At 39.2% G+C, this 25311-nt stretch overlaps 1 protein-coding gene across 3 annotated transcripts in view; it reads left to right on the top strand.

Moving 5' to 3' along the window:
- The window catches only part of SGSM2 (small G protein signaling modulator 2), a 765216-nt gene that overhangs the window by 635067 nt on the left and 104838 nt on the right, over positions 1-25311 (top strand). The window contains exons 9-14 of one of the 3 annotated variants that reach the window (XM_063956035.1): positions 6108-6175; positions 7239-7402; positions 8257-8389; positions 12826-12960; positions 22836-22989; positions 24007-24071. In XM_063956035.1, the coding sequence (XP_063812105.1) occupies positions 6108-6175; positions 7239-7402; positions 8257-8389; positions 12826-12960; positions 22836-22989; positions 24007-24071 (719 nt within the window). Of the gene's footprint in view, positions 1-6107; positions 6176-7238; positions 7403-8256; positions 8390-12822; positions 12961-22835; positions 22990-24006; positions 24072-25311 lie in introns of all 3 variants that reach the window. The other 2 variants (XM_063956034.1, XM_063956036.1) reach the window with 2 other exon arrangements.

Below are 25311 nucleotides of genomic sequence, written 5' to 3'. Positions count from 1 at the left end.
TTGTACCCCAATTTCCATCACCTTGCACTTTTTCACCCTGAAACTGACATCTTATTATTGGCTAAAACAAGTAATTAAAATATCAAAGTGTACCTGTGCTGTATAATCTCTTTGTAATGTACTTTTCTCTCAATAAATATATTTAAAAAAAATGTCAAAGTGCCTAAAATTAGTCATTAAGGGAGATGTCCAAGGGGTTCTGAACCAAGTCCCAACATTTTTACACAAAAATAGGGATTTTCCCCAACTTTTCACCTTCTCAGAGTAGGTGAAGAGAAATTTGTGATAAACCCTATAGAGAATTATTGCATGCGAGTAATTGTATAGCTGCGATATTGTGGGTCGTGAAAAAAGACACATTTTCACATTTTATTGCCGCGAAAATGGGTTATCACGGCTAATTGGATACTCCTGTTAGTCAACTTCCAAAAACTCATAAAGTAAATAAGAAACAGTAATGTCCTGAATATCTGGTAAATCACTGATTCATTGTTACTTCCAGTGCTGCAGTAATCATTTATGTTTTTGTATTCAGGGTGTATATTATGAAGTTTTTATGAAAAATCCCAACTCATTCCGCTTTGCTATGTATCTACGTATGAAGTCTATATAGTAAGCCTTGGAGAGACATAACGTGGATGGCAATAACGTACCATCCAAGAAGCTCCTGTCATTTCACATGCACCTAAAAAACATATCCAAAATACGACCATATCTTACACAAGACACTGAAAAAAATCTAATCCATGCACTCATCTCCCGCATTGATTATTGTAATAGTCTCCTTACTGGTCTTCCCAAACATAGGCTCTCACCACTACAATCCATTTTAAATGCAGCTGCGAGGCTAATCTTCCTCACTAGACGTTCTTCGTCTGCTGATCCACTCTGTCAGTCCCTCCATTGGTTACCGGTATTCTACCGTGTTAAATATAAAATACTTTTACTTACATACAAGGCTATTAACCAAACTGCACCAACATACATCTCCTCACTCATCTCAAAATATCCCCCTACCAGACCTCTCCGCTCTGCACAAGATCTGCGTCTCTCATCCACACGTATTACTTGTTCCCACTCAAAATTACAGGACTTTATTCATGCCTCATCCACTGTGGAGTGCCCTCCCTCGCACAATAAGACTCACCTCTAGTCTGTAAACCTTTTAATGTTCCCTGAAATCTCACCTCTTCCGACAAGCCTATCAAATTCCAGACCCACCCAAATAACCTTCAATGTTTCCTTATCCAATTACATCCTCTCTGTACAGTCCACATAACCTCACATATTTTGTCTTCCAACATTGCTGGGCGATCATATCATACAACCCAATAAGAACCTAGCAATCTCGTGGACCATTATGCAATAGGTAGCATCTATCCTTGTGTATCAATGCCTATTTCCCTATAGATTGTAAGCTTGCGAGCAGGACCTTCCTACCTCTATGTCTGTCTGTTTTTGCCCTGTTTTGTTCTATAACTGTTGTTCTGATTGTAAAGTGCAACGGAATATGCTGCGCTATATAAGAAACTGCTAATAAATAAATAAATACATTTTTCAAACACATCCTGTAACATGGCAGTTAGGAGCTGATTGGCTGATTGACTTTATCTCTTTCCAGGGCTTAGTACATCTCCCCCTAAATCCCTCAGCAATTCATTAAAATTCAGTAGAGGTAATTTATAAACATGACATTAGGTGCAAACTTGAATCACAGCAACCAACTAGACACTTTGTTCATTGTCTAATTTCCTCTAGATCAGTGGTTCTCAAACTGTTCTCAAACTGGGGTGCCTCATGGCACTGGCAAGGGTGCCTTGGATTGGTGGTCCAGGACCAATTAAAATTATTTATGGTCAATGTAACAGGCAAAACCAGTGCAGGTGAATGCCAATAATAAAGTATATTGGTAAACAGAAGGGAATTCTGTCCCTCACCACACAGCTGACCCTAAGGATGACATATAAACACAATTTACTTAATTTAATATTTCTTTCTAAATTTCTCAGTAAGAACTTTTTTGCCTAGGGGTGCCATGAAAACAAATCCTGATACTCTAGTGTGCCGTGATTCAAAAACGTTTGGGAACCACTGCTTTAGATAGATTAAAAAATAATGTCTGATTGGTTGTTGTGCTTAGTACAGATTTTGCATCTAAACACAATGGACTTCATTCCGAGTTGTTTGCTCACTAGCTGCTTTTAGCAGCATTGCACACGCTAGGCCGCCACCCTCTGGGAGTGTATCTTAGCATAGCAGTATAGCGAACGAAAGATTAGCAGAATTGCTACTAAATAATTCTTTGCAGTTTCTGAGTAGCTCCAGACCTACTCACAGATTGCGATCAGCTCAGTCCGTTTAGTTCCTGATTTGACGTCACAAACACGCCCTGCGTTCGGCCAGCCACTCCCCCGTTTCTCCAGACACTCCCGCGTTTTTCCCTGACACGCCTGAGTTTTTTTAGCACACTCCCGGAAAACGCTCAGTTATCACCCAGAAATGCCCATTTCCTGTCAATCATTCACCGATCAGCAGAGCGACTGAAAAGCGCCGCAGGATCCACAGCAAAACTGCTAAGTTTTTAGTTAAATAACTAAGCGCATGCGCCCTGCGTGCCTTGTGCATGCGCAATTTGCAACAAATCGCAGCATAGCGAAAATCGGCAACGAGCGAACAACTCGGAATGACCCCCAATGATCACTACTGCCTCTATGCGAATAAGGGTATTATACATTTGCAAAAAGTTTGGAACATCTCAAAAAAGTTGCATTGTGTTTAATTTGCAGTGCTGACATAATGGTTGGCATCCAGAAAAAGTATCACTTTATGTTTCCAGCACTATTAAAATCCCTACCTGTTGAACAAATTGTAGCCATTGGTGCATCTTCCTTTCTCTATTTTGAGACAAAAAAATCCAAATTCCTCAACTGAATGATGGAAGCTTGGATTTTGGTGCTAATTCAGGTTGGATCGCAAATCGCGATCCAACCGGAATATTTACGATGGCCCCGCGGATGCATGCGCAGCACCCGTCCTGCGCATGCACCCGTCCTGCGCATGCACCCATCCTGCACATGCACCCGCACTTTCTGCGGGGGACTGCAGAAAAAGCGATTGCCTCTGCCTGTCAATCAGGCAGAGGCAATCGCGGGGCAGCAACGCTCCGTTTCCAGGGAGGAGACAGAGCTTTGCAGGGCGGGGCAGCATGAACGGTGGCTGGTGTGGAGTGAATGGGTGCGTGTTGTGGGCATGATCACGGCGGCTGCATGATGTCACACACAGCCACTGCGATGGGTAAGATGGCGCTGGGTCTCCTGCGGGCGCAGCTAAGCTGTGCCGGCAGGAGGCATCAAGAATTTTTACGATGAAGCAGAAATTCTGCTTCACCAAGGGGAGGAGGCGCCAGTCAGCATGTTGGGCGTCCTTGCCCAGCGATGGGCAGCCCCCAGCATGCGATCCAAAGGACAGCAGATTCTGCTATCCTTACTGTATTAGCCCCTTTGTCCTCAGTTGCTCACCCAAAACCTGTTGAAACATGAAATTATTATTTTGTTTCTCATATATTATCAATCGCTAAGTCTATGATTGCTCCCCACTGGAAACAGATGGCGCCACCTTCTCTTCCAGCATTCAAGAATCCTAACTGGCACATTGCATGCATAGAAGAGACTACCTGCTACCTACATTACAGATCCAACCTGTGGGGAAGGTGGGCAGGGCCCAGGGGGATTCAAGAAAATATGTTGTAATGGAGGGGTCATAATGATGCAATTCAGAGTGAATTGCCTCATCATGCCTTGACCACTATACAGCAGCGGTGGCTGGGATGCAAGCGACTTGACTATTCCCACAGAATACGGGAGATTTCACAATTTTTTTTAAATATTTCAGGAATTCCGGGAAAAGGTTAAGTATTGATCATGTATCCTCTACTGTAAACTGATCCAGATTCCCTGATGAACATTGAAATGATGACATCATAATTTACTGTCTGTATAGATATTATTTAACGTAATTTATACATAGATTAGCAACTCTTATGGATTATATACCATATAATTGGACCATATGTTATACTGTATATTGCTTGATGTTGATGATAACACACTTTACATTTCTCCATGACTCAAGTGGCAATATACAACATATTCTCATTGGGATAATATGCAAGCTAATGTCAGCTATATATGTGAGACACTCCAGGAAATAGACTAGTGACAATTCACAATTTTCATTCAAATCACATAATGGTGTGAAAAATACCAATGGCTGCATAATATACTATTATATTAGGTGTAAAAGTAGAAGCTTTGACATTGATTGACGCTGAGCTGAACATGGAGCTGTAGAACATAATAGTTCTCTGGCTCAGATTTTGCATCTAGGCCTTAGGGCAGGGGTGGGCAATTATTTCAGCTGAAGGGCCACTTAACACTTTCCAATGAGTATTCGAGGGCCGCCATAGGCATGTGCCAAAAATATAGGGGTGTGGCTTTATGGGGAAGGGGCGTGGCCACAAAACAATACAGATTCATATTAGGCTGCACAACAGCCTCTATTATTCAAATTACTCTGCACAGTAGGTAGAGGTCCCTTTTACACATTACGGCAGACAGAGCCCCCTTTTACACATTACGGCAGACAGCGCCCCCTTTTACACATTACGGCAGGCAGAGTCCCTCCTTTTACATATTACGGCAGACAGAGCCCCCTTTTACACACAACTTTGAGAGGAGGGGGGTAATTGGGCGTTACAGACATGGCTCTCTGTCAGCTTTGGTGGGGGTGGACTTTAAGTTGTGGCAGGGAGGAGTGGGGGCGGATGTGGGGCATTACAGCCCACAGGTCACTATAAGCTTTTGGGGTGGGTTGGATTTTAAGATGCTGCGCTGGCAGTGAGAGGGGGAGTGGGCTCGGGCATAACGGCTCACAGTAAACTCCTGCGGGGGGATCGGGCGTTACAGCCTGTGGGTCACATGCTCAAGATCAGGAGGACGGCTTTAAATTGCAGCAGCGACATGGAGATGGGAAGGGAGGTCGGGCATTACAGCCCGCGGCTCACCATTAACTCCGGCGGCAGCAGGGGGATCGGGCAGTATTGCCCGCGGCTCACACTCCATCAGGGGTAGGGGGTGGTCACTGGTCAGGCTGCACTGTAAACTGCGCGCCTGTTGTTGGGACGCTCAGTGTAACCTGAGGAGGTGGTGTCTGGGCTCTGGCGGCAGAGTGGGTGGGATCGGGCATTCTCTATCCCCCCCCCCTCCCCTGAACTTATATGGCAGTCTCTATGCCGCCCACCCCCCTCTTCTGGACCCATATAGCAGCTTTTAAACAACAGACTCCCTCCCTCCCTGGACACAGGTTGCTGTTTACTCCCCCTACTCGGGACCCCAGCCCCCCTCAACAGGCAGCGCCAGCTATGAATTTACCAACCTTTGAGTTGTTGTTTTTTTAAGGACAGATCAGCTCCCGCTGCCCAGATGATCCGCTGCCCAGATGATCGGCTGCCCGCTGGAGAGCTCAGCTCCCGCTGCCCGCATGAGAGATCCGCTGGCCACTGTACAGATCCACACTCTTCTTGATGTGGATCCGCCCCCCGCACCGCCCAGCGCCTGAGACGTCGGAAAGGAAATCCCGGTCAGCAGCCCCTGTGACGTGACCGGGATTTCCTCAGCGGCGCCGCGTCTCTCGGAGCTGCTGTAGCGCAATGAGAAGCGGCTCAGCCAGTCGGGCCGCTTGTCATTGCGCACTGGTGGGGGACAGCGGGCCAGGCAGGATCGGTTCACGGGCCGCATCCGGCCCGCGGGCCGCATGTTGCCCACCCCTACCTTAGGGCCTGTAGCTTTGCCAGGGAAATCGTACACAACAGTTGGATGTTCTGTGCTGTTAAATCTTTTATTTATGTGTTACCTCTGTCTGTGTACTGTACGTCTCTTGTCTGCCCATTTATTACAAATCATAAAGTAATAGAAATAGTTCAGGTAAATGTTATCTAAGGTCACCGTCTGCCTACAATATTTGATTCCCGCTGCATAAAAGATGACAGATTAATGATGGTGTGCCCTTAATGTCCTGTGATGTCACTGTTATCTTCTCTGTTTCTATAGTGTGTTCTGGGACTATGCCCTGATTGTGCCAATAAGCCAGATAGTCTGTATTCATTGCCACCAGCAGCGTAAGTATAAGCATATCCCAATGTATTACTTGTCAGTCAGTGCCACAGAAAAGCAGTCTGTACAAGGTCCCTCATTCCGAGTTGTTTGCTCACTAGCTGCTTTTAGCAGCATTGCACACGCTAGGCCGCCGCCCTCTGGGAGTGTATTTTAGCTTAGCAGAATAGCGAACGAAAGATTAGCAGAACTGATAATAAATAATTCTTTGCAGTTTCTGAGTAGCTCCAGACCTACTCACAGATTGCGATCAGCTCAGTCCGTTTAGTTCCTGGTTTGACGTCACAAACACGCCCTGTGTTCGGCCAGCCACTCCCCCGTTTCGCCAGACACTCCCGCGTTTTTCCCTGACACGCCTGCGTTTTTTTGCACACTCCCAGAAAACGCTCAGTTATCACCCAGAAACGCCCCTTTCCTGTCAATCATTCACCGATCAGCAGTGCGACTGAAAAGCTCCACAGGATCCACATCAAATCTGCTAAATTTTTAGTTAAATAACTAAGCGCATGCGCCCTGCGTCCCTTGCGCATGCGCAATTTGCAACAAATCGCAGCATAGCGAAAATCGGCAACGAGCGAACAACTCGGAATGACCCCCAATGATCACTACTGCCTCTATGCGAATAAGGGTATTATACATTTGCAAAAAGTTTGGAACATCTCAAAAAGTTGCATTGTGTTTAATTTGCAGTGCTGACATAATGGTTGGCATCCAGAAAAAGTATCACTTTATGTTCCCAGCACTATTAAAATCCCTACCTGTTGAACAAATTGTAGCCATTGGTGAATCTTCCAACAAATCACAGCATAGCGAAAATCGGCAACGAGCGAACAACTCGGAATGACCACCAATGTTCTAAGCTTTATCTTAGTTTAGCAAATATGGTAGGAGCAAGCTGTACTAGCACCAGTTACTTAATCACTGTCCCTAGCAATGTATTACAAAATATTTTTTTGAGAATTAAAATGTTTACTCATAAAAACTTTACATGTATACATATTTGCTATACAATCATGTCTGCTTCAATCTAATCTGTTGTGGCTGTTCCCTGCTTTCCTCTCCATGCAGCAGAGAGTAGAGGAGTCCTTGTTCTGGTCAGCCAAGATGGTATTCAGAGGCCTCCACTACACTTTCCTCTAGGAGGCCACCTTCTTGCTTTCCTCTCCTGCCTCGAAAATGGTCTTTTACCTCGGGGGCAATTAGAGCCTCCCCTGTGGTCCCAACGAGGAAAGGTATACATAAGGAATTATTTTCTTTATTGCAGTCTATTTATTAGTCATAATTCAGGCTCTTACAATAGCCTTTAAAGTGTAATTAAAATGAGCCTGTCATCTACAGTACATGTGGGGTGGCAGTGGTGGACTTCCCACTAGGCATGTGAGGCACTTGCTGGCGGTGCCACAGTGAGCCCTGCCTGCATCAGAGCCCTGGGGGTCAGATGGCTAATGCTTTATGACATTTTTACTTATTTTTTTTCCATTTTGTAACTTGTAGGTTGGTTTCTTGGGTCACAGCTGGCAAATGTGAAAAGTGGGGGATGGGGAAGTGGTTTAGGTCTACCTTGGCTACACGGAGGCATCGCGGCCGGACCCAAAATAAAGGGAGTGGAGCCACAGTGACATAATGTGAGGGATTGGTGGCCAAAAATGCTGTGCCTAGGGGTAGCTTGACTCCTAAATCCGTCCCTGTGTACTGTGCCAACATGTAAATTTGCCAGGAACTATTGAGAAACCTACTGATAATTTATTAGTCCTCAGTGGAGTGATGGGCTGTTTTGCCATGATTAATCGGCAGCAAGATGGTAGCCGCTACTGTGTGGGGTTAGGCATGTCCTGCTGGTTTATATAGTGCTCACAGTACTTTAGTCAATGAAAAATAGAAAAAAGAAAAGGGTGGTTGCTCTACTATCAAGAGTATTTGGACTACACAAGCTATAGACAGGGCTTTAAACAAAGGCAAGGATGTAGCATTGGAATACAATGCAGATCTATTGTATTGCTTCTGTAGTACTGTATATGGTGTAAACTTCATGGAACATTTGTAATTCGTTTGACTGGCTAATTTTAACTTCCATTTTCATTTTCAGGGAAAGGTATTTCCCATACTGAGAAAAAGGAACAGCTCTAATAAGTCAGTAGACTTTGATGAAAGTTTTGTGGAAGAAATATCCACAGATTATGTCTTCAGAATCCTCTATGCTGGACACAAGCATGATAACAGTAAGTCACCCTGCAGCATTGTGTTACTGGTATTCTGCACACAAGACAATAAGTACAATCCATACCACCGGGATGCAGTTAATTTACTGGCTGTCGGGATCCCGGCGGTCAGGAGACCAACGCTGGAATCCTGACAGCCTGCAAAATGCTACCGGTCGCAAATCCTGTCCAAAGTCCGGACTTTCCACTCAAGTGGTGGTCCACGCCACCACCAGGGGAGGAATATAATAGTGTGGCGAGCAAAGCCATAATAGTGTGGTGGCAAAGCTCGCCACCGGGCCAGAAGCATGGCGAGCGCAGCGAGCCCGCGAGGGGACTCGCTGCTCTCGTCGCCATGATTCCGGCTGTCAGGATTCCATACCGGACCCATTCCACCGCATTAATGTTCTATAATATATGATTCTTCAGGCTATGTTACAAAACACTAGTTAGTAAATAGCCTTAAATTAGCCTAAAATCTGACATTTGTGTTCAGTCTCCTCCATTTAGGAGTCAAGATAATAATAAAGAAAATACATATGAATTATAGGCGTAAGCACAGATTTATTTGAATTGATTTTACCTTTAAAAATGAATAATTCTCTAACATCTGTATAAACAGAAAAATATCACAATCTTATTGGTACTATATGTAATTATGTGCTACTAGCATAGCAGTCACTGAACACTTCATGAGCCACTGTAGACAAGCGTTCAGTAATGTTATTATTGCAGCTCTCACCACTACATTTAGGGTATCTTTCTTAGTAAAGAATAAGCAGGGATAATTGAAAAGCCTCATAACGATGCCAAGACATGGTTATACTCTTATTGGTAGCACACATACCTAATTCAGGTACATGGATAGTAAACTCATAGCAGCATTTTGAAGTTGTTTATCTAAAATGATGTGTGTGTGTTTTGTATTCTCTGGCCGCATAATTGACAGGTTTGTGTGATGTCAGTTTCCTATCTGTGAAATATTGATCGCTAGTAGTGACGTTGGTATAGCTATAAGGTTAACAATATTGGCAATTGCTATAGGGCCTTTCTGGCGAGAGGTCCGGCGTTGCTGCCAGCCATGCTTCAGACCCTACTGTCCCCTCTGAGTACTGCAGCAGCTGACATAGTAATGAGCTCCCCGGTCATGTGACTGCTGACACCGCAAGGCACTGCCCGAATGTGGCGCATACCAACTGGCATTCTAGGTCTTGAAAATAGAATTCTACTCAGAAGAGAAAAAAGCTGGTATACCATTGTATTCCGATTACTTTGTCCACTGTATCTTTGTTTATATACATTTTTAGTTATATCTTTTTAATGTATTTATAGAGTTATAGGGCCAACTGCTAAGTGAAAATAAATATATTATGGCATATATTTATACTGCAGATGCACAAAAACACACAATAGGAATATATTTTGGAGCACTGTGAGGACTTTTCAATGATAAAAGAAAAACCATGTTTTCCTTATTTGCTTATTCAGGGGATCTGAGTGATACATCCCTTTGTACTAGAGATGAGTATTTTTTTCTAAACTGTTCTAGAAAATAATTGCTGGTATTTTTTCACTGATTTTGCATGTTTCAGCGGTGATTTGCTCATTTCTGCTTTGTACCAGCAATGTCTAGCTCAGACCTGGCTGAAGGACCACAGCTGAATACATGACTCACTACTAATAACAAGAATGTTTTAGACCAATACTGAGTGTGTGTGTATCATTATTGTTGGATGCAATACATTTTGTTTGCTTAGAACATATTATTAAAGAGCATTGTATGCAGATGTTTATACAAGCCACCACAATATTGCATCCACTTACATTGTTAATCACAGTAATCTTTTGAAGTAATGCAAAAATTATACTTAGGCTACAGTACATCACTTTCTCTAGGAGTCATTTACTCTGCTCTTGGAAGCTTGTTGCCTTGGCTCATTGCCATCTCACAAATTCATAAGCTGACAGTGGCGGGGATAGAACTTAGCAAAATATGACAGTTCTCTGCTCCAGAGCAGGATTGTATACCTCTAAGCATTCTACATACCTGACAACATTCTACACGCCTCCCAGCATTCTACCTGCCTTCCAACATTCCACATAACTCTGAATATTCTATGTAACTCTGAACATTCTATGTACCTCTTGTCATTCTTTATACATTCCACATATCTTACAATGTTCTTCATACTCCAAATATGTACATGCCTCCCCCGAATTATATATACCTCTGAACATACCTCTCAGCACTCTACATCTTATCCAACTTTCTACATACCCCTCCCACACCCCCTTCAACATAACTCTCAAAATTCGACATATCTTTTCTCATTTTACACACTTCTGAACATTATGCATATCTCTCAACATATCTCACAGCATTCTACACACCTCCTAGCATTCTACACCTCTCCCAACACATTCTACTTACCTCCCAAAATTCTACATACCTCTCAGCATTTTACATAACTCTTACATGCTACTCATCATTGTACATGCCTCACCATTTTACATACCTCTCATCTAGTCTAGATACAGGTTGAGTATCCAATATCCAAATATTCCAAAATATGGAATATTCCGAAATACAGAATTTTTTGAGTGAGATAGTGAAACCTTTGTTTTCTGATGGCTCAATGTACACAAACTTTGTTTAATACACAAAGTTATTAAAAATATTGTATTAAATGACTTTCAGGCTGTGTGTATAAGGTGTATATGAAACATAAAGTAATTGTGTGTATGTACCCAAACTTTGTTTAATGCACAGTTATTAAAAATATTAGCTAAAATTACCATCAGGCTATGTGTATAAGGTGGACATGAAACATAAATACATTCTTTGCTTAGACTTGGGTCCCATCGCCATGATATCTCATTATGGTATGCAATTATTCCAAAATACTGAAAAATACGATATCCAAAATGCTTCTAGTCCCAAGCATTTTGGATAAGGAATACTCAACCTGTATAGCCCAGCAATCTACATACCTCCTAATATTCGACGTACTAATCAATATTCTATACACCTCCCAACAATCTACATACATCTAAATATTCCATATACTTCTCAACACTCAACAAACCATCCAGCAATCTACATACCTCCCAGTGTTTTACATATCTCTCCATACCCTACATACCTCCCAACATGATCCGCAGCACTGTACAGAGGGCAAAACAATAAGACAGTATGGGATAAAACAGTACATATATCTCAACATTCTACATACCTTCCAACATTCCACGTAACTTTTGAGTGTTCTACAGACCACCCAACATTCTACATCCCAAACAATATTTTCCTTACTTCTCAACATTCTAACTTTTTGCAGTATTTTATACATAGCTTTTAACATACTACTGTACATACCTAACCACATTCTACATAACTCCCAAAAGTTTATATACAGTACCTCTCAGGATTTGCTGTACATCACAACATTCTACATACCTTTATGTAGTCTACTTACCTCTCAGCACTCTCCATTACTTCAATCATTAACTCAAAGCATTCAGCATACCTTTCAGCATTCTACATGCCATCCAGCGCTCTACATACCATCAAGCGCTCTACATACCTCTCAGCATTCTTCATACCTTCCAGGATTCAACATATCTCTCAGAATTTTACATACTGTCCAACATTCTGATACGTTCTAACATACCTCTCAATATTCTAAATACCTCTCAACATTCTAAACACCTTTCAGCATAATACATAACTTTCAACATTTACATACCAGCCAACATATTACTTTCTTCCTACCATTCTACGTACCTCTAAGCATTGTACTTACCACCCAGCATTCTACATAGCTCTTAACATTGTACATACTGTATATATTTAACTTACTATTGTAAAGAAAAAAAACCTGAGGATTACTTTAATAGAAACTATGGTTAAATAAATTTCAGTAACTTTGAAAACATACAATGGATACTTGAAGTTCCTGTGTAAAATTCAAGAGTTTAGATAAGGGATTGGTAAACATTGCTAAAGTTCCTAAACTTGGGATGAAAAGTAATAGAATCTTGCATGATAGCCTGTGTTAAATGAAACCAATTTGCATTCATGGTTATGATGCTGATGTAAATAATTCTTGGCATATTTCTTGGTAGATCTTCAAAATGGAAGAACTATGTTAGGCAGTATTACTATTATAATATTATTATTATTATTATTATTATTATTATTATTATATTATTAGTATTAGTATTATTATTATTATTATGCTAAGCATTTGTCTGATGTCAATTATCACCAATATATATATATAAATATATATATATATATATAATAGATACACTAATTCGACCACTAAGTAACTGTTGGATTGAATGGTTAGATGCTTTGGGTGAAGATATATTATAAATGTATTTTCTTTAATAATCTAATGAACATTTACATTTTTTTTTGCACTTCTTTTTCCCTCACCATTATTTCCTCAAAGCAGTCACTATTAACTACCACCACTTAGCTGCCAGTCGTTCTGTCTCTATTGATGATGAGGAGGAAGAAGAAGATAGGCTTCACGCCATGCTATCCATGATTTCCTCTCGGAACCTCACAGCTCCTAAAATGATGAAAGGTTTTTATCCGACTTCCCTCCTAAACCTCCCCACTTCTTGCTTTAAAGAGGCATTGTTCAGAGGCAATGTTTCCCATTCAGAAGATGATGACAACTGTGCTGGCATTATCGGGCAGTCCTACACTAAACACAGAGAATAATATCTAGCTCTACAGCTTTGGTGGTTTACTCTGCACTGCTAATAGCGGCATATAACTGGGTACATAAATTACTAATTACAGTATATAGTGTCAATCTGTATAGGCAAAGCAAATTCAAATATAGTATACCACACAGAAACGCTATGTATTAGTCCATGAGAGTTGTTTATTTACCATAAGCATTTGTGCTTATGCAGCTATGGGATATGTACTTCACCAGACAAGGTTGTATTGTGGCATCTTCTAGAAGTTGCCACAACACAGCCTAGTGTACCATATCTAGAGTATATCTTGAACAAATATGATTTATTAAACACTAAAATAAGGAAACTGTAGTATTTGTAAGAGCATGCAGCATTAATAGTGCAACAGTAACCTATGATAGAGAGAAGACCTATCTCTGTCAAAACTATTATTTACTACTATTATTATTATTATTATTATTATTAGTAGTAGTAGTAGTAGTAGTAGTAGTAGTAGTAGTATTATTATCATTATCATTGTTATTATAATAATAATAATAATAATAATAATAATAATAATAATAATAATAATAATAAACCTTATAGGGGTGCAACATGTGGTCTGGAGCACTGTACTCTATCCAGTTTAGCCAAAAATTTGGATGTTAAACAATAGCTATAGTAAAATGCCCTTATGGGGGAAAAAAAACAAAGTAATGTTTAAAAAAGCATTTCTTCATATGCTACATATATTTTATTTAAAAAAAGCTCTATTTTTAGACATTTTCTATATATTTTTTCTATATATTTATTATAATTTGGTTAAGTTAAACTGGAAGCCTAAGTCCAGGCTTCCAGTCCACTGCACATGTGTAGAGTCTTCCACAACTGGCTGGCGAGGCAAATTGGTAAGAGGACTGCTGCCAGACAGTATTACCACAGAGCTCAGTATCACTCAGCTGTCCCAGTAAACTGGCCAAAATAAGATCTATTACTGCAATAAATTATATTAGAGCATCTTAATTAATAAATTGGGCCCATAGCTTTTCATGGACAGCAAAAGCAACAGTGACATCTCTATGTTAGAAAATTAGATGTATCCAGATACTGAAGAAGGAGAGCTTTATGAAATAATGCATTTTATTTGTTTTAAGTAAGATGCAGTTAGTATTTAACATATAAGTATGTTGGGTATTATCTTGTTATACCTTTCAGTTGTTCTTTTTGCGATAACTATTTATGAGTTGTATGATTAAAATCTCTGTAAAAAGAATAGTTTTCTTCCAAAAATAAATTTCAGGTATATTTAAAAGTTATCACTGTATCTACTGCTGTACAAAATTAAGATTTAAGTGTATTTTAAACACCCCTGTTAGAGTACAATCACCTGTTTTTAGGCTGCATGACCTGTAAATTATAGTATTCATGAACTGAATTTATTAAGAAAAATCCACTGTGCAGGGTTGCACCGAACAGTGCATTCTCATTGTAGCCATTAAAATAACTTTCTTTCATAAGAACCATTTTTACGTTTTAATTTTCCAGCAGGAAACTTTGAGGACAGTAAATATATCTAAACCACAAGCTGTCGAATGTGAAGATAATGTTAGCCTAACTTTATCAGGGATCCGGAATTATACGTCAGTTTATTTTTGATTATCATTTTTTAATCAGCCTCTACAGGTTTTATACTCTAGTTTCCTTTAATTATTATTATAATCTTAATCTGTGACAAAATGCAAATTAAAGTTTATTCCATTTACTAATTATACTTCAAACAAAATTCTAGTCACATTGTAATTCTTTGGATTTATTTTGTACGTGTGGTTCCCATATGTTTTTGCCATTGCTATAGAAAATACAGTTTCTATTTATGCCATTGCTATAGAAAATACAGTTTCGATAAAGATAGTGATATTTTTTGTTGTTGTTGGGATGAGTATTAATTTCTTCTTGGCTTATGTATTCTCTCTGGCAGTAAAATGGTTAATCACAGTTGGAGAAATAAATCCAGTTATTCTCAAGGTCTCCTGTCTCCACAATTTTCTGCCTGTTACCACAGTTACACATTTTAATACTGATGTTATATAATGAAACATTTGGTTTCATGGCCATATCTTGGTGTTATTATTTTCCAAACCAGTACATTCAATTGAAAAGTAACACATGAAGTCTACCAGATTCCAAGGACATTCTTATTCCATCTTGATATATAGCATATTGGTAAATGTGTATTTGAGTAGATATGCAATAAAAACTATTTTATTATTATAAACATATATGATGTATTAATTAATTTGTAAAGGTATCTTACTTTTGTCTTGGTTTTGGTTGTTTTCTAGAAACATCATCCAATGTAGACTATTGGTTCATAGTCAAATAATAAGTCCATGTGATAAATAAAATTTGTCAGTGTCAATATTATGTTATAGTACATCATTACATTTCCCATACCAAAGTGGAAAGATATAATTTAATAAATAATCATGTCAAATTAAAATAGCAAAACTCAAGATCACTTTTGGTAAGGAAATGTTTTTTTAGACTTGCTTGCCCACATTTTATGAAATTAAATAAATTAAATAATAATGATAATATTCGCAGTGACAGCAGAGTTTTGAACTACAATACTAATTATATAAATAATTATTATATTAAAGAATGTGTTTGACAGAAACAAACCGATGGTCGATAAATACACATTTGGTAAGATAAAATCTGTATTCAGACTAAACCACCAAGTGTTTGGCTTGCAGTTTTTTTTCCTTGTTTTTTTTTAACTACAGTTCTTATTTGCTTGAGTTTTAATAGTAAGAACTGCAACACCAAAAAATGACCTCCTTTGTATATGATTCAACTTTTACAGTACCTCACACATGTAAGATCCACCATGGAACTAATTATGATGCATACAGTACGTTGTCTCCTGCCTCCCGATAATGACATCACTGTTGTTACAGGGTTTGCTTGCCCTTGTCTGCTGGTGTTTGCAACATGCTCGACCTTTGCATGTGGCCAATTTTGCAGCTATCCAAACAAATGATGAATGGAACAAAATAATGAGGATGCTGTTCACTTATAATTCTTCAACGACTTCGGTACCTTTCATCTGGATCTTTAGGTTCTGTGGGGTTCTGATTTTCCATTTTGTAATACTTTATTTAGATAATTTCATTTTTATTTCCATGTGGTTACTATTTATTATTATTTTTCTCTATATATTTTAACTTGGGCCCATGAAAACTTTTTAATTAATGGTAAGAGCCTAATCCAAACATTTGTGGCACATGGTGGGGTTAATCTCCTTCTTTTGATACATTAATTTATAATTTTATATAGTAAAAAGCTGCAATACAATTTTGGCCATCCAGCTCCCTCCCGGAAGAATTAAGGTGAAGAGCATTTTTTCATTAAAGTTTGGCTTTCCTTAGCAATTTTCTATTTTTTTTTTCATCTTATTTTTAATATCTGCTGGCATGTTCTTGCATTGCTGTGATTTGTTTGCCTGCTAAATAGAACCCATCCCCTCTGACAAGTGGAAATACATATAGGGAAATTTTAGTGGTTGCCAAGCATATGTGTTTATTCCCTAAATTATGTAAGAATATAAAATAAAGAAGGGGTGACTTACATAAATTTATTGTTTCCACTGCCACAGTTGGTCCCTGTTTATCAAATTTTCACATCGCTCCCAGTCTTTGATTTTATGCATGAACTCCTTACTATATGCCCCATGTGTTCCTTATATTCTTATTTCACATGTGCTGAATTATTATTATTATTTTTTAACTCTTGCTTGTGGTTAGGCCTATGATTAAGACCTCTTAACATGGCTTGCTTTCCTGCAGAACTGAATGACCTAACTTCTTGTGTGTTGCGATCTTATTTGCTCCCACTGCTCTGAAAAGCTTAAGCACTGATTTGAAGCATGTGTCACGTTTTTGGTAACCTAATTCATGTCATGGGGAGAGCTGAAAGGCCTAACGTGTCTAGAATATGTTTGACACTAGATATGAATGTGATTAAGGATACTCATAGTTCTCCTAGGGTTAGTGAACACAATCTGTATAAACTAAATTGTATTAGTCTAGTGCCAAAAAGACAGGTCTCTTTGCTTGAGGGCCAGTACAGTGTATAATTGTAAAATAATTGTAATTTATAAAAAAAAAAGTATATATTTTTCAAGGGTTTTCTTATGGAATAGAAACGTATACTGAAAAAAAAGTTTCACTAATTCAGAAACTGGAAATACATCTATGGTGGATTAGAGGGACATCCAGAACTACATATCATACTGCACAGAATTGGGGTATATCACATACTGTAGGTATAGGTTATGCTTCCAACTTTTTGAATCATAAATCCAGAGAGAGAAATAATATCAATGTCTGCATTAATCATGGAAGAATTTTTTTAGAAGAACAGAAAGGCGTGTTTCCGCACTGAAAGAAATTATAAATTATGCAAGAATTTTTTTTACAGAGATGTATTCATCAAGACCAACATTTAGTAAATTCTACTCACTCTATTGTTTATTTACAAAATTTGTTGGCGGTGCACCAAAAGGGTTTCAGTAATATCCTTTCAGCGTTAGACTGGATTATACCCGGTGTAGTAAATTCTGGATCATAATCCAGTCTAACGCTGAAAGCAGATTCACACTCTTAATATCTGCTACTCCTAACTTGTCTCTCCTGATAATTGATTGGTTCATCCATAATTCCCATTATTTCAAGGTCTCAATTATCCTGACTGAAATTTCTATTTAGTTTCCTACAGTATGTATGTGGGGGTTAGTCCACTGCTATTGAATAGCCAATATTAAACTGTGATACAACATTAATTGGTCAATAGAGGGCGCCGTATATACAGTCCAGTAGGACTGCAGTAATATTCCTGCTGCATATAAGGCATATAGCCTATAAATATAAACAAATATTATTTTTAATATTATACTTAAGGTATAATTATGACTCAGAATATTTTCGTTCCTAACATATTCTCAGGTGTCATGATATTTTAATTTATCAACAATAAAAGTTAATTTTTTTAAACAAATAATATTCACAATGATAATAGGAAAAACAATAGTGTGAATTCCTGGCGCAAAGTTATCAGCCCAATCTAAATCCTCAACAGATCCGTCCAAATAACAGATCAAAGGAATACTCAAATGAAAATAAATGAAAGGATAGATCAAAGGCGATAACACAATCTTTACAGTTAGATATACGTCACATGTTCTGTTGTCCCTTGGGGTAATCGCTGTCTCAAAAGTCTCTTAATGTTCAGACGTCAAACATGAAAAAAAGGGAAATAATACAATCTATGTGTAATATTGCTTAAAACACTGGAAACAAACAGCCTGTGAGTGTCCAGAAAAAGAGGCCTAAAGTGCCAGGACCCAATTTGATAGTAGATAGGGATAGTGTCTCGCCACCACTCCGCAGATAATTTTGGACGTACCAAAACTCACATCAAGATAGGTAAGGACAGGGTATATAAAGGTATCTTTTAATACTATATCCACTGTGTCATAAGGCAAGGAAGGAGTTTTAATCAATAAACGTACCCCACTCACTTTTGGAGGGGGATTGTTCCCACGTATAAAGGTATCTTTCAAATCAGGATAGCATCCACGATAATCCAATAAAGTTTTTATTAAAAGTTCATAAAAAACAGCAATGAAAAGTTTTTCTATGTGGTGTCCACTTTCTGATTTGTACAAAAAACATGCAGGTCAGATGTAATAGACAAAAATTGGCATAATCCGGTTTTATGTCAATACTAGCATGCTGAACATACTTCAAAAATGGTGTCTTGAAAAAGACCAGGGAGGTCGAAACGTCGTTGGTGAAACCAGGTAGTGATTCTTTCATCAATTTTGTTTTTTTAATTTTTTCTATGGAACACCATTTTTGAAGTATGGCCCTCATTCCGAGTTGTTCGCTCGGTATTTTTCATCGCATCGCAGTGAAAATCCGCTTAGTACGCATGCGCAATGTTCGCACTGCGACTGCGCCAAGTAACTTTACTATGATGAAAGTATTTTTACTCGCGGCTTTTTCTTCGCTCCGGCGATCGTAATGTGATTGACAGGAAATGGGTGTTACTGGGCGGAAACACGGCGTTTCAGGGGCGTGTGGCTGAAAACGCTACCGTTTCCGGAAAAAACGCAGGAGTGGCCGGGGAAACGGTGGGAGTGCCTGGGCGAACGCTGGGTGTGTTTGTGACGTCAACCAGGAACGACAAGCACTGAAATGATCGCACAGGCAGAGTAAGTCTGGAGCTACTCTGAAACTGCTAAGTAGTTAGTAATCGCAATATTGCGAATACATCGGTCGCAATTTTAAGAAGCTAAGATTCACTCCCAGTAGGCGGCGGCTTAGCGTGTGTAACTCTGCTAAAATCGCCTTGCGACCGATCAACTCGGAATGAGGGCCAATGTTCAGCATGCTAGTATTGACATAAAACCGGATTATGCCAATTTTTGTCTATTACATCTGACCTGCATGTTTTTTGTACAAATCAGAAAGTGGACACCACATAGAAAAACTTTTCATTGCTGTTTTTTATGAACTTTTAATAAAAACTTTATTGGATTATCGTGGATGCTATCCTGATTTGAAAGATACCTTTATACGTGGGAACAATCCCCCTCCAAAAGTGAGTGGGGTACGTTTATTGATTAAAACTCCTTCCTTGCCTTATGACACAGTGGATATAGTATTAAAAGATACCTTTATATACCTGTCCTTACCTATCTTGATGTGAGTTTTGGTACGTCCAAAATTATCTGCGGAGTGGTGGCGAGACACTATCCCTATCTACTATCAAATTGGGTCCTGGCACTTTAGGCCTCTTTTTCTGGACACTCACAGGCTGTTTGTTTCCAGTGTTTTAAGCAATATTACACATAGATTGTATTATTTCCCTTTTTTTCATGTTTGACGTCTGAACATTAAGAGACTTTTGAGACAGCGATTACCCCAAGGGACAACAGAACATGTGACGTATATCTAACTGTAAAGATTGTGTTATCGCCTTTGATCTATCCTTTCATTTATTTTCATTTAAATAATATTCACACCTTTTCTTAAAAAAAAATATTTCAATGTAAAGAGTGCGCCAGACAAGAATTTCTTTAGACCTAGCAAAATATAGCAGCATCAGGCATTTTCCTCTAGTTATAGCCCAAGGGTACTCTTATAGCCCCAGGGGTTCTTGTATTCTTATGGCCCCACCTGCAGTCAGTACCTTGACTGAGGCTTGTCATTGGTCCTCCTGTTCACACCCCATCCTTCATGATTTAAAGGTGACTAATATAATTGATTTTTCAGTTCTTTATTACCTATCACCATTTTTACTAGGTGGTGGGGCAGCGTTAAGCCACTGCCTTTACAGCCTCACTGCTATAACTGTGCACTTTTGTCCTAATCACTTGGATGTGTGCCCAATACACATACCTTTTCAATGCCCAACATCTTCTATGAAGCGGGCAGAACAATATTGGGCTGAATATTGTAAGACTATTGATTGATTTGTTGATATCTAATTATAAAAGTAAGTAACAGTGCCCTCAGTATAGGAGACAGAAATCGATAACTCGATGTCTATTTGTAAAGTTACACAGTTATTAAAGACAATTGAGAAGAAGGTGCAGTACCAGTGAGAAATAAATAACTTAAAAGAAATGTATTATTTATAGATATTTAGGTTTTTATTTTATTTGTGTATTTTATGATTGTTATCTCCATTAGACTCAACATATGTTCATCAATATTTTGAGGGCCCCCCCCCCCATATGTTATAATACATTTTCACTCTATATAATATTGTAGTGAACATTACACTGTTGCGCATTAGTAGATTGCAGGCATGTTGTATCCTCAAGGTCTTGGAGATAAAAGTAATAATAATTCACTGTCTGTGTCCAGATTAGTCACAGGAAAGATTGTTGTTAATTCTATACAGCACTGTTGGAACGGGTTTACGTCATTACAGCTTAGCAGCACTGTAGGGATGCTCAAACAGTGGAGCCACATCACGGCCAAATGAAATAATGTAATAGGTTAAAGTAGGTTTTAAAGACTGATTGTTTTCTGCTTTCCTGGCCTGATGCCTCCATGTGTCCTACATTCATTCGGGTATACTATTTCTAGCCAGCCTGACCCTAAAATTTTTATTTTTTCTACATTGTCACATTTGCAAATACGTACTTTTACCTTTCTACCTATGGTAAAAATAAATCATTATGTATTATTGAACACCATTAATTGTATAACATTCTTAAATGTGTTTGGATATTCAGTATGTTTTTTTTATTTTTGCATGTAAAAAGAAATGTTTTGTGTATAGTATGTTTTTTAGATTTTTATTTGTAACGCGTATTTTAAAGCTTGTAACAGATGGAATATTACTGTTCTGCATTAATATGATTTTATCTATATTGTCATCAACAGCACTTTTAAACCACTCAAATACTTGTGTGACTCAAAATCGTGCCCATTCTGGGATACATGTAATAGCATCGGTAACAGGTATCAGTAAGTTTCTGGTAACACTGCCTGATGTTTAAAGGGGCAGTCTGGCAGTTTTGCCTTTTAAATAATTGCCCCTTTAAAACCTCTGGCAGAGTCAGCGTAAACTAGCCGATGCCTGTAAGTTGCAGGCTGTTACATTTAGCCCTCTCTTTCAATTTCTAAATGTATGTTTTGCTTTTATTTCATTGGTCCTGGAAGTCCCCTTCTTAATTACCACACATAAACCTATGTTATTTATTGATTAGATATGTGTCTGTTTAATATATTGAAGACATGTTGGTGCTGAAATGTCGGGTTCGGGATGTCGGTGGTCAGAATACCAACCATGGCATCCCGATGGTTAAAATACCCCCCCCTCCTTAAGCCCCTAAACCTCCCTTACCACAGCCCAACCCTAAACCCTCCCCATGGGTGCATAAACCAAACCCTCCCTCCCCGCAGCCTATAACTAACCCCCCCCTCCCGCAGCTTAACCCTAAACCCCCCCCCCTTCCAACCTAAACCTAACCCCCCTCCCTCCCAGCGGCTTACCTCTCCGGAAGCCCGGCAGTCACTCATTCGGGATCCCGGCTGTTGGGATGCTGGTGCCGGAATTGTGATCCCATTTGGGATGCTGGCGCTGGCATTCAAAGCAGTGTCGGGATTCTAGCACCGGTATTTCGACTGCCAGGATCCCGACCATCAGGATCCTAACCGGATCCCTTGAAGGCACTGTAGCACACTTCTATAATTTTCCTTGTCTTTTCTGGCTGTTCACTGATCAGAGTGTTAGTGACAGCACTGCCATGTCCGGTTGTATTTATTTCTGTCTCATTTCTAGAGCAGTTACTGTATGTCATTTGTATTTTATTTAGTTTTAGAATTAAGAGTTAAAGAGCTAGTACATGTTATCAACACATTGCCATGCTCGTGTTTCTCTATGTTGTTTTATTATCTACCCTAACCAAACAAAAATAATTACGCCCACACATCTAATTAAAGATTTCAGCTATTCGGTACTGCTTCTTCAGTTAGACCTCATTTATCATTTGGCATGTCATTTTATATTAAATGCACAAATTGCGGAAGCCCCTATGTTATTTACTTTACTGAACAAGGAGATAAATGACAGACCGCTACGGATGACAGGTACATCACTATTGAATGTAGGTCTGTGTTCAATAGAAAAAGAGATTGTGAACAAGATATGTATTGGATTCATCCTGTCCATGTCTGATTGATCTCTCCAGACCACAGGGACGTGATAGAGATGCAAGGCTTTGGTGCTAATCTTTTGCCCTGGCAGCTTAATGAGTATTGCAGTCAAGGATCCTCCTGCTTGTCTTGCTCCACAGGAAGCTCACCATACGATATTCCCAGCTGCTGCAGTTGCGTTCATGATAGGTGAGAGTTTTGCTTAGTGTCTTGCAGTTATGGTCTCGTAAAAAAAAGTTTTTGCTGTTTGCTGAATGTGTTTATGAATTTATAATTAAAGACTGATTATCCTAAAAATAATATGTAAATACTTGCATAAAGAAAGAAATAATTCCCCAATCTGCAGTAAAAACTGGCAACTAGTTACAGGATAAGGGCCTGATGCAAGAGTGGAAATAAATTGGGTCATACTGTAACTGTAGATGTAATCAAGATGCTTACTACTTATGGCCTGCTTGTGTGCACTCTGTTCGGGGACATGCAAAATGGCGTACGTTCAACTCTATAACAGCCCCTATCAGGACCATGATAAGGAGCGTGCAATCGGTGCCGGCACCCAGGGTGTACCTGTGCCCGGGCTGTTTCGGGGGCTTGGAAGGCATTCTGCGGTCCGGAGCGGCACCTAGCATGCCCTTAGGATGTGCCAGCTTGCTGCCCCAGCCTACCCGTCTGTGAAATCATGATATCACGTGCTGGGAGAGGGAGCTGGCTCAGGGTGCAGTAGTGACCTGCTAAAGCACTGGTCTTATGTGTTTATCTGAAATCTCAGACCTTCCTACTAAGTTTTGAGAGTGTAAGACTAGACTTGTGATATATGATGTCATTTACTTCATGAGGTATCAGATGTTGAGTCAGAGGTTCCCAAACTTGGTACCCTAACGGTCCAGGTTTTTGTAGTCAGAGATGCATCATTCTACAGTCAGACAGAGGTTCACCACTCTAGAGAGACATCAAAATCTCAAATTGTATGGTAATTCAGATTAATGAAACATCAGTATGTACAGTAGTTAAGGATTGTCAGTTTTAAAAAGACAAGTGGCTCGGTGGGTGTGGTAATGAGGAGTGCATCTCAGTTTCTTTTCCATTATACATGGAAGTAATTATTTGACTTATTATGCAGATGACATCTAAGGACTAGGAGATAACTGATATTGGGTCTTACATAGTTCTTACATGCCTGACTGCAATGCCTTTGTCTATCCTCAGGACACCACTGAAATTATTGTGTGAAAACATGAAGAGGCAGATTGTTTCCCGAGCTTTCTATGGATGTAAGTCAAAACAGCCGATTGCCCTTATACATTTTAAAGTTCACTTATATATAAATATATTCTTACATTTAAAATGTTCAAAACACATATACAGTTTAGGTATATTTATTAAAACTTATAAGAAGGAAAAGCAGAAGTGTTGCCCATAGCCACCAATCAGATTCTAGCTTTCATGTGTCTAGTACATTCTAGAAATTGTTAACTAGAATGTGATAGGTGGCTATAATCAACAGCTTCACGTTTCTTTTTTAGACATTTAAGTAAATCTACCTCAAAGGGGGATAATCAATTAGTGCCAAGTTTTCCGACAGTCGGAAAACCGGCACTAATTTGACTGTTGGGTATTCAATAGCAGGCGTTTTCAACAGGTTTTTGCTGCATTTTCGCCATGCCTTTTCGATTTTTTTTTGTCGAATCGGCATGGGTGAAAATGGACTAAAAACCATCAAAAACGCCCGTGAATTCGACAGAACACGTGGTTTTCACCCGGGCAGATTTTTCGACAAGTGGAAAAAAGCAAAACGGGCTTTGAACTTACAAACAGGGAGAAAGTGCGGCACTAATTGAATACCCCCCAAAGTCTTAAATAAAGGTGTAACACTCGCACTTATCATGTTCATGCTCTAAGAGACTGGGCCTTTATTTCTGTTTCCAGGACTTTTCTCCTCATGATGTATAACAGAAAGGTGAAAATAAGGCAGTCCTCATTTTCCATGCATAACTTTTCTACAAAGAACACACATATGTGATTTGGAGAATTAGTATTCAATTCAAGTTGGGCTTAGATGTATACTTACACTGAACGATAATTGTTCAGATCAGCTGATTAAATGAATGCTTATGGTTCAGTGTACAGTATGGACATGAATGCTAATTGTTCACAGTTTGAAAATGGTTGAAAATCTGCTTTGTTTGTAGGGTTTTCAAACCCTAATCTGCCTGAACGTCAATCAGCCAATTACATGTTGTTAAATGAAGATTGCTGCCGTACAATTTGCAGCAGCATATGGAGGCCCGCTGATAATAGTACCATCGCTTCATCCTTTGTGCGTTCTGCTGGGTTAATTGCTCTGTTGTGATGTCCGTGGCCAGCTTTAGTGCCTCCTTAAGTGTAAAAAGTAAAAACAGATGATTATCTGGTTTCATAACCAGTTTACTTACTTCAAAATACATGTGAGCATTACAAAGGTCTCATAACTTATGTCAGATGTTAATGAGACATAAACATGGCATTTGGATA

This window comes from Pseudophryne corroboree, chromosome 2 (genome assembly GCF_028390025.1).
Source record: "Pseudophryne corroboree isolate aPseCor3 chromosome 2, aPseCor3.hap2, whole genome shotgun sequence".
Lineage (NCBI taxonomy): Eukaryota > Metazoa > Chordata > Amphibia > Anura > Myobatrachidae > Pseudophryne > Pseudophryne corroboree.
The sequence above is the reverse complement of the archived record's forward strand: the minus strand, read 5'-3'. Positions and strand labels throughout refer to the sequence as shown.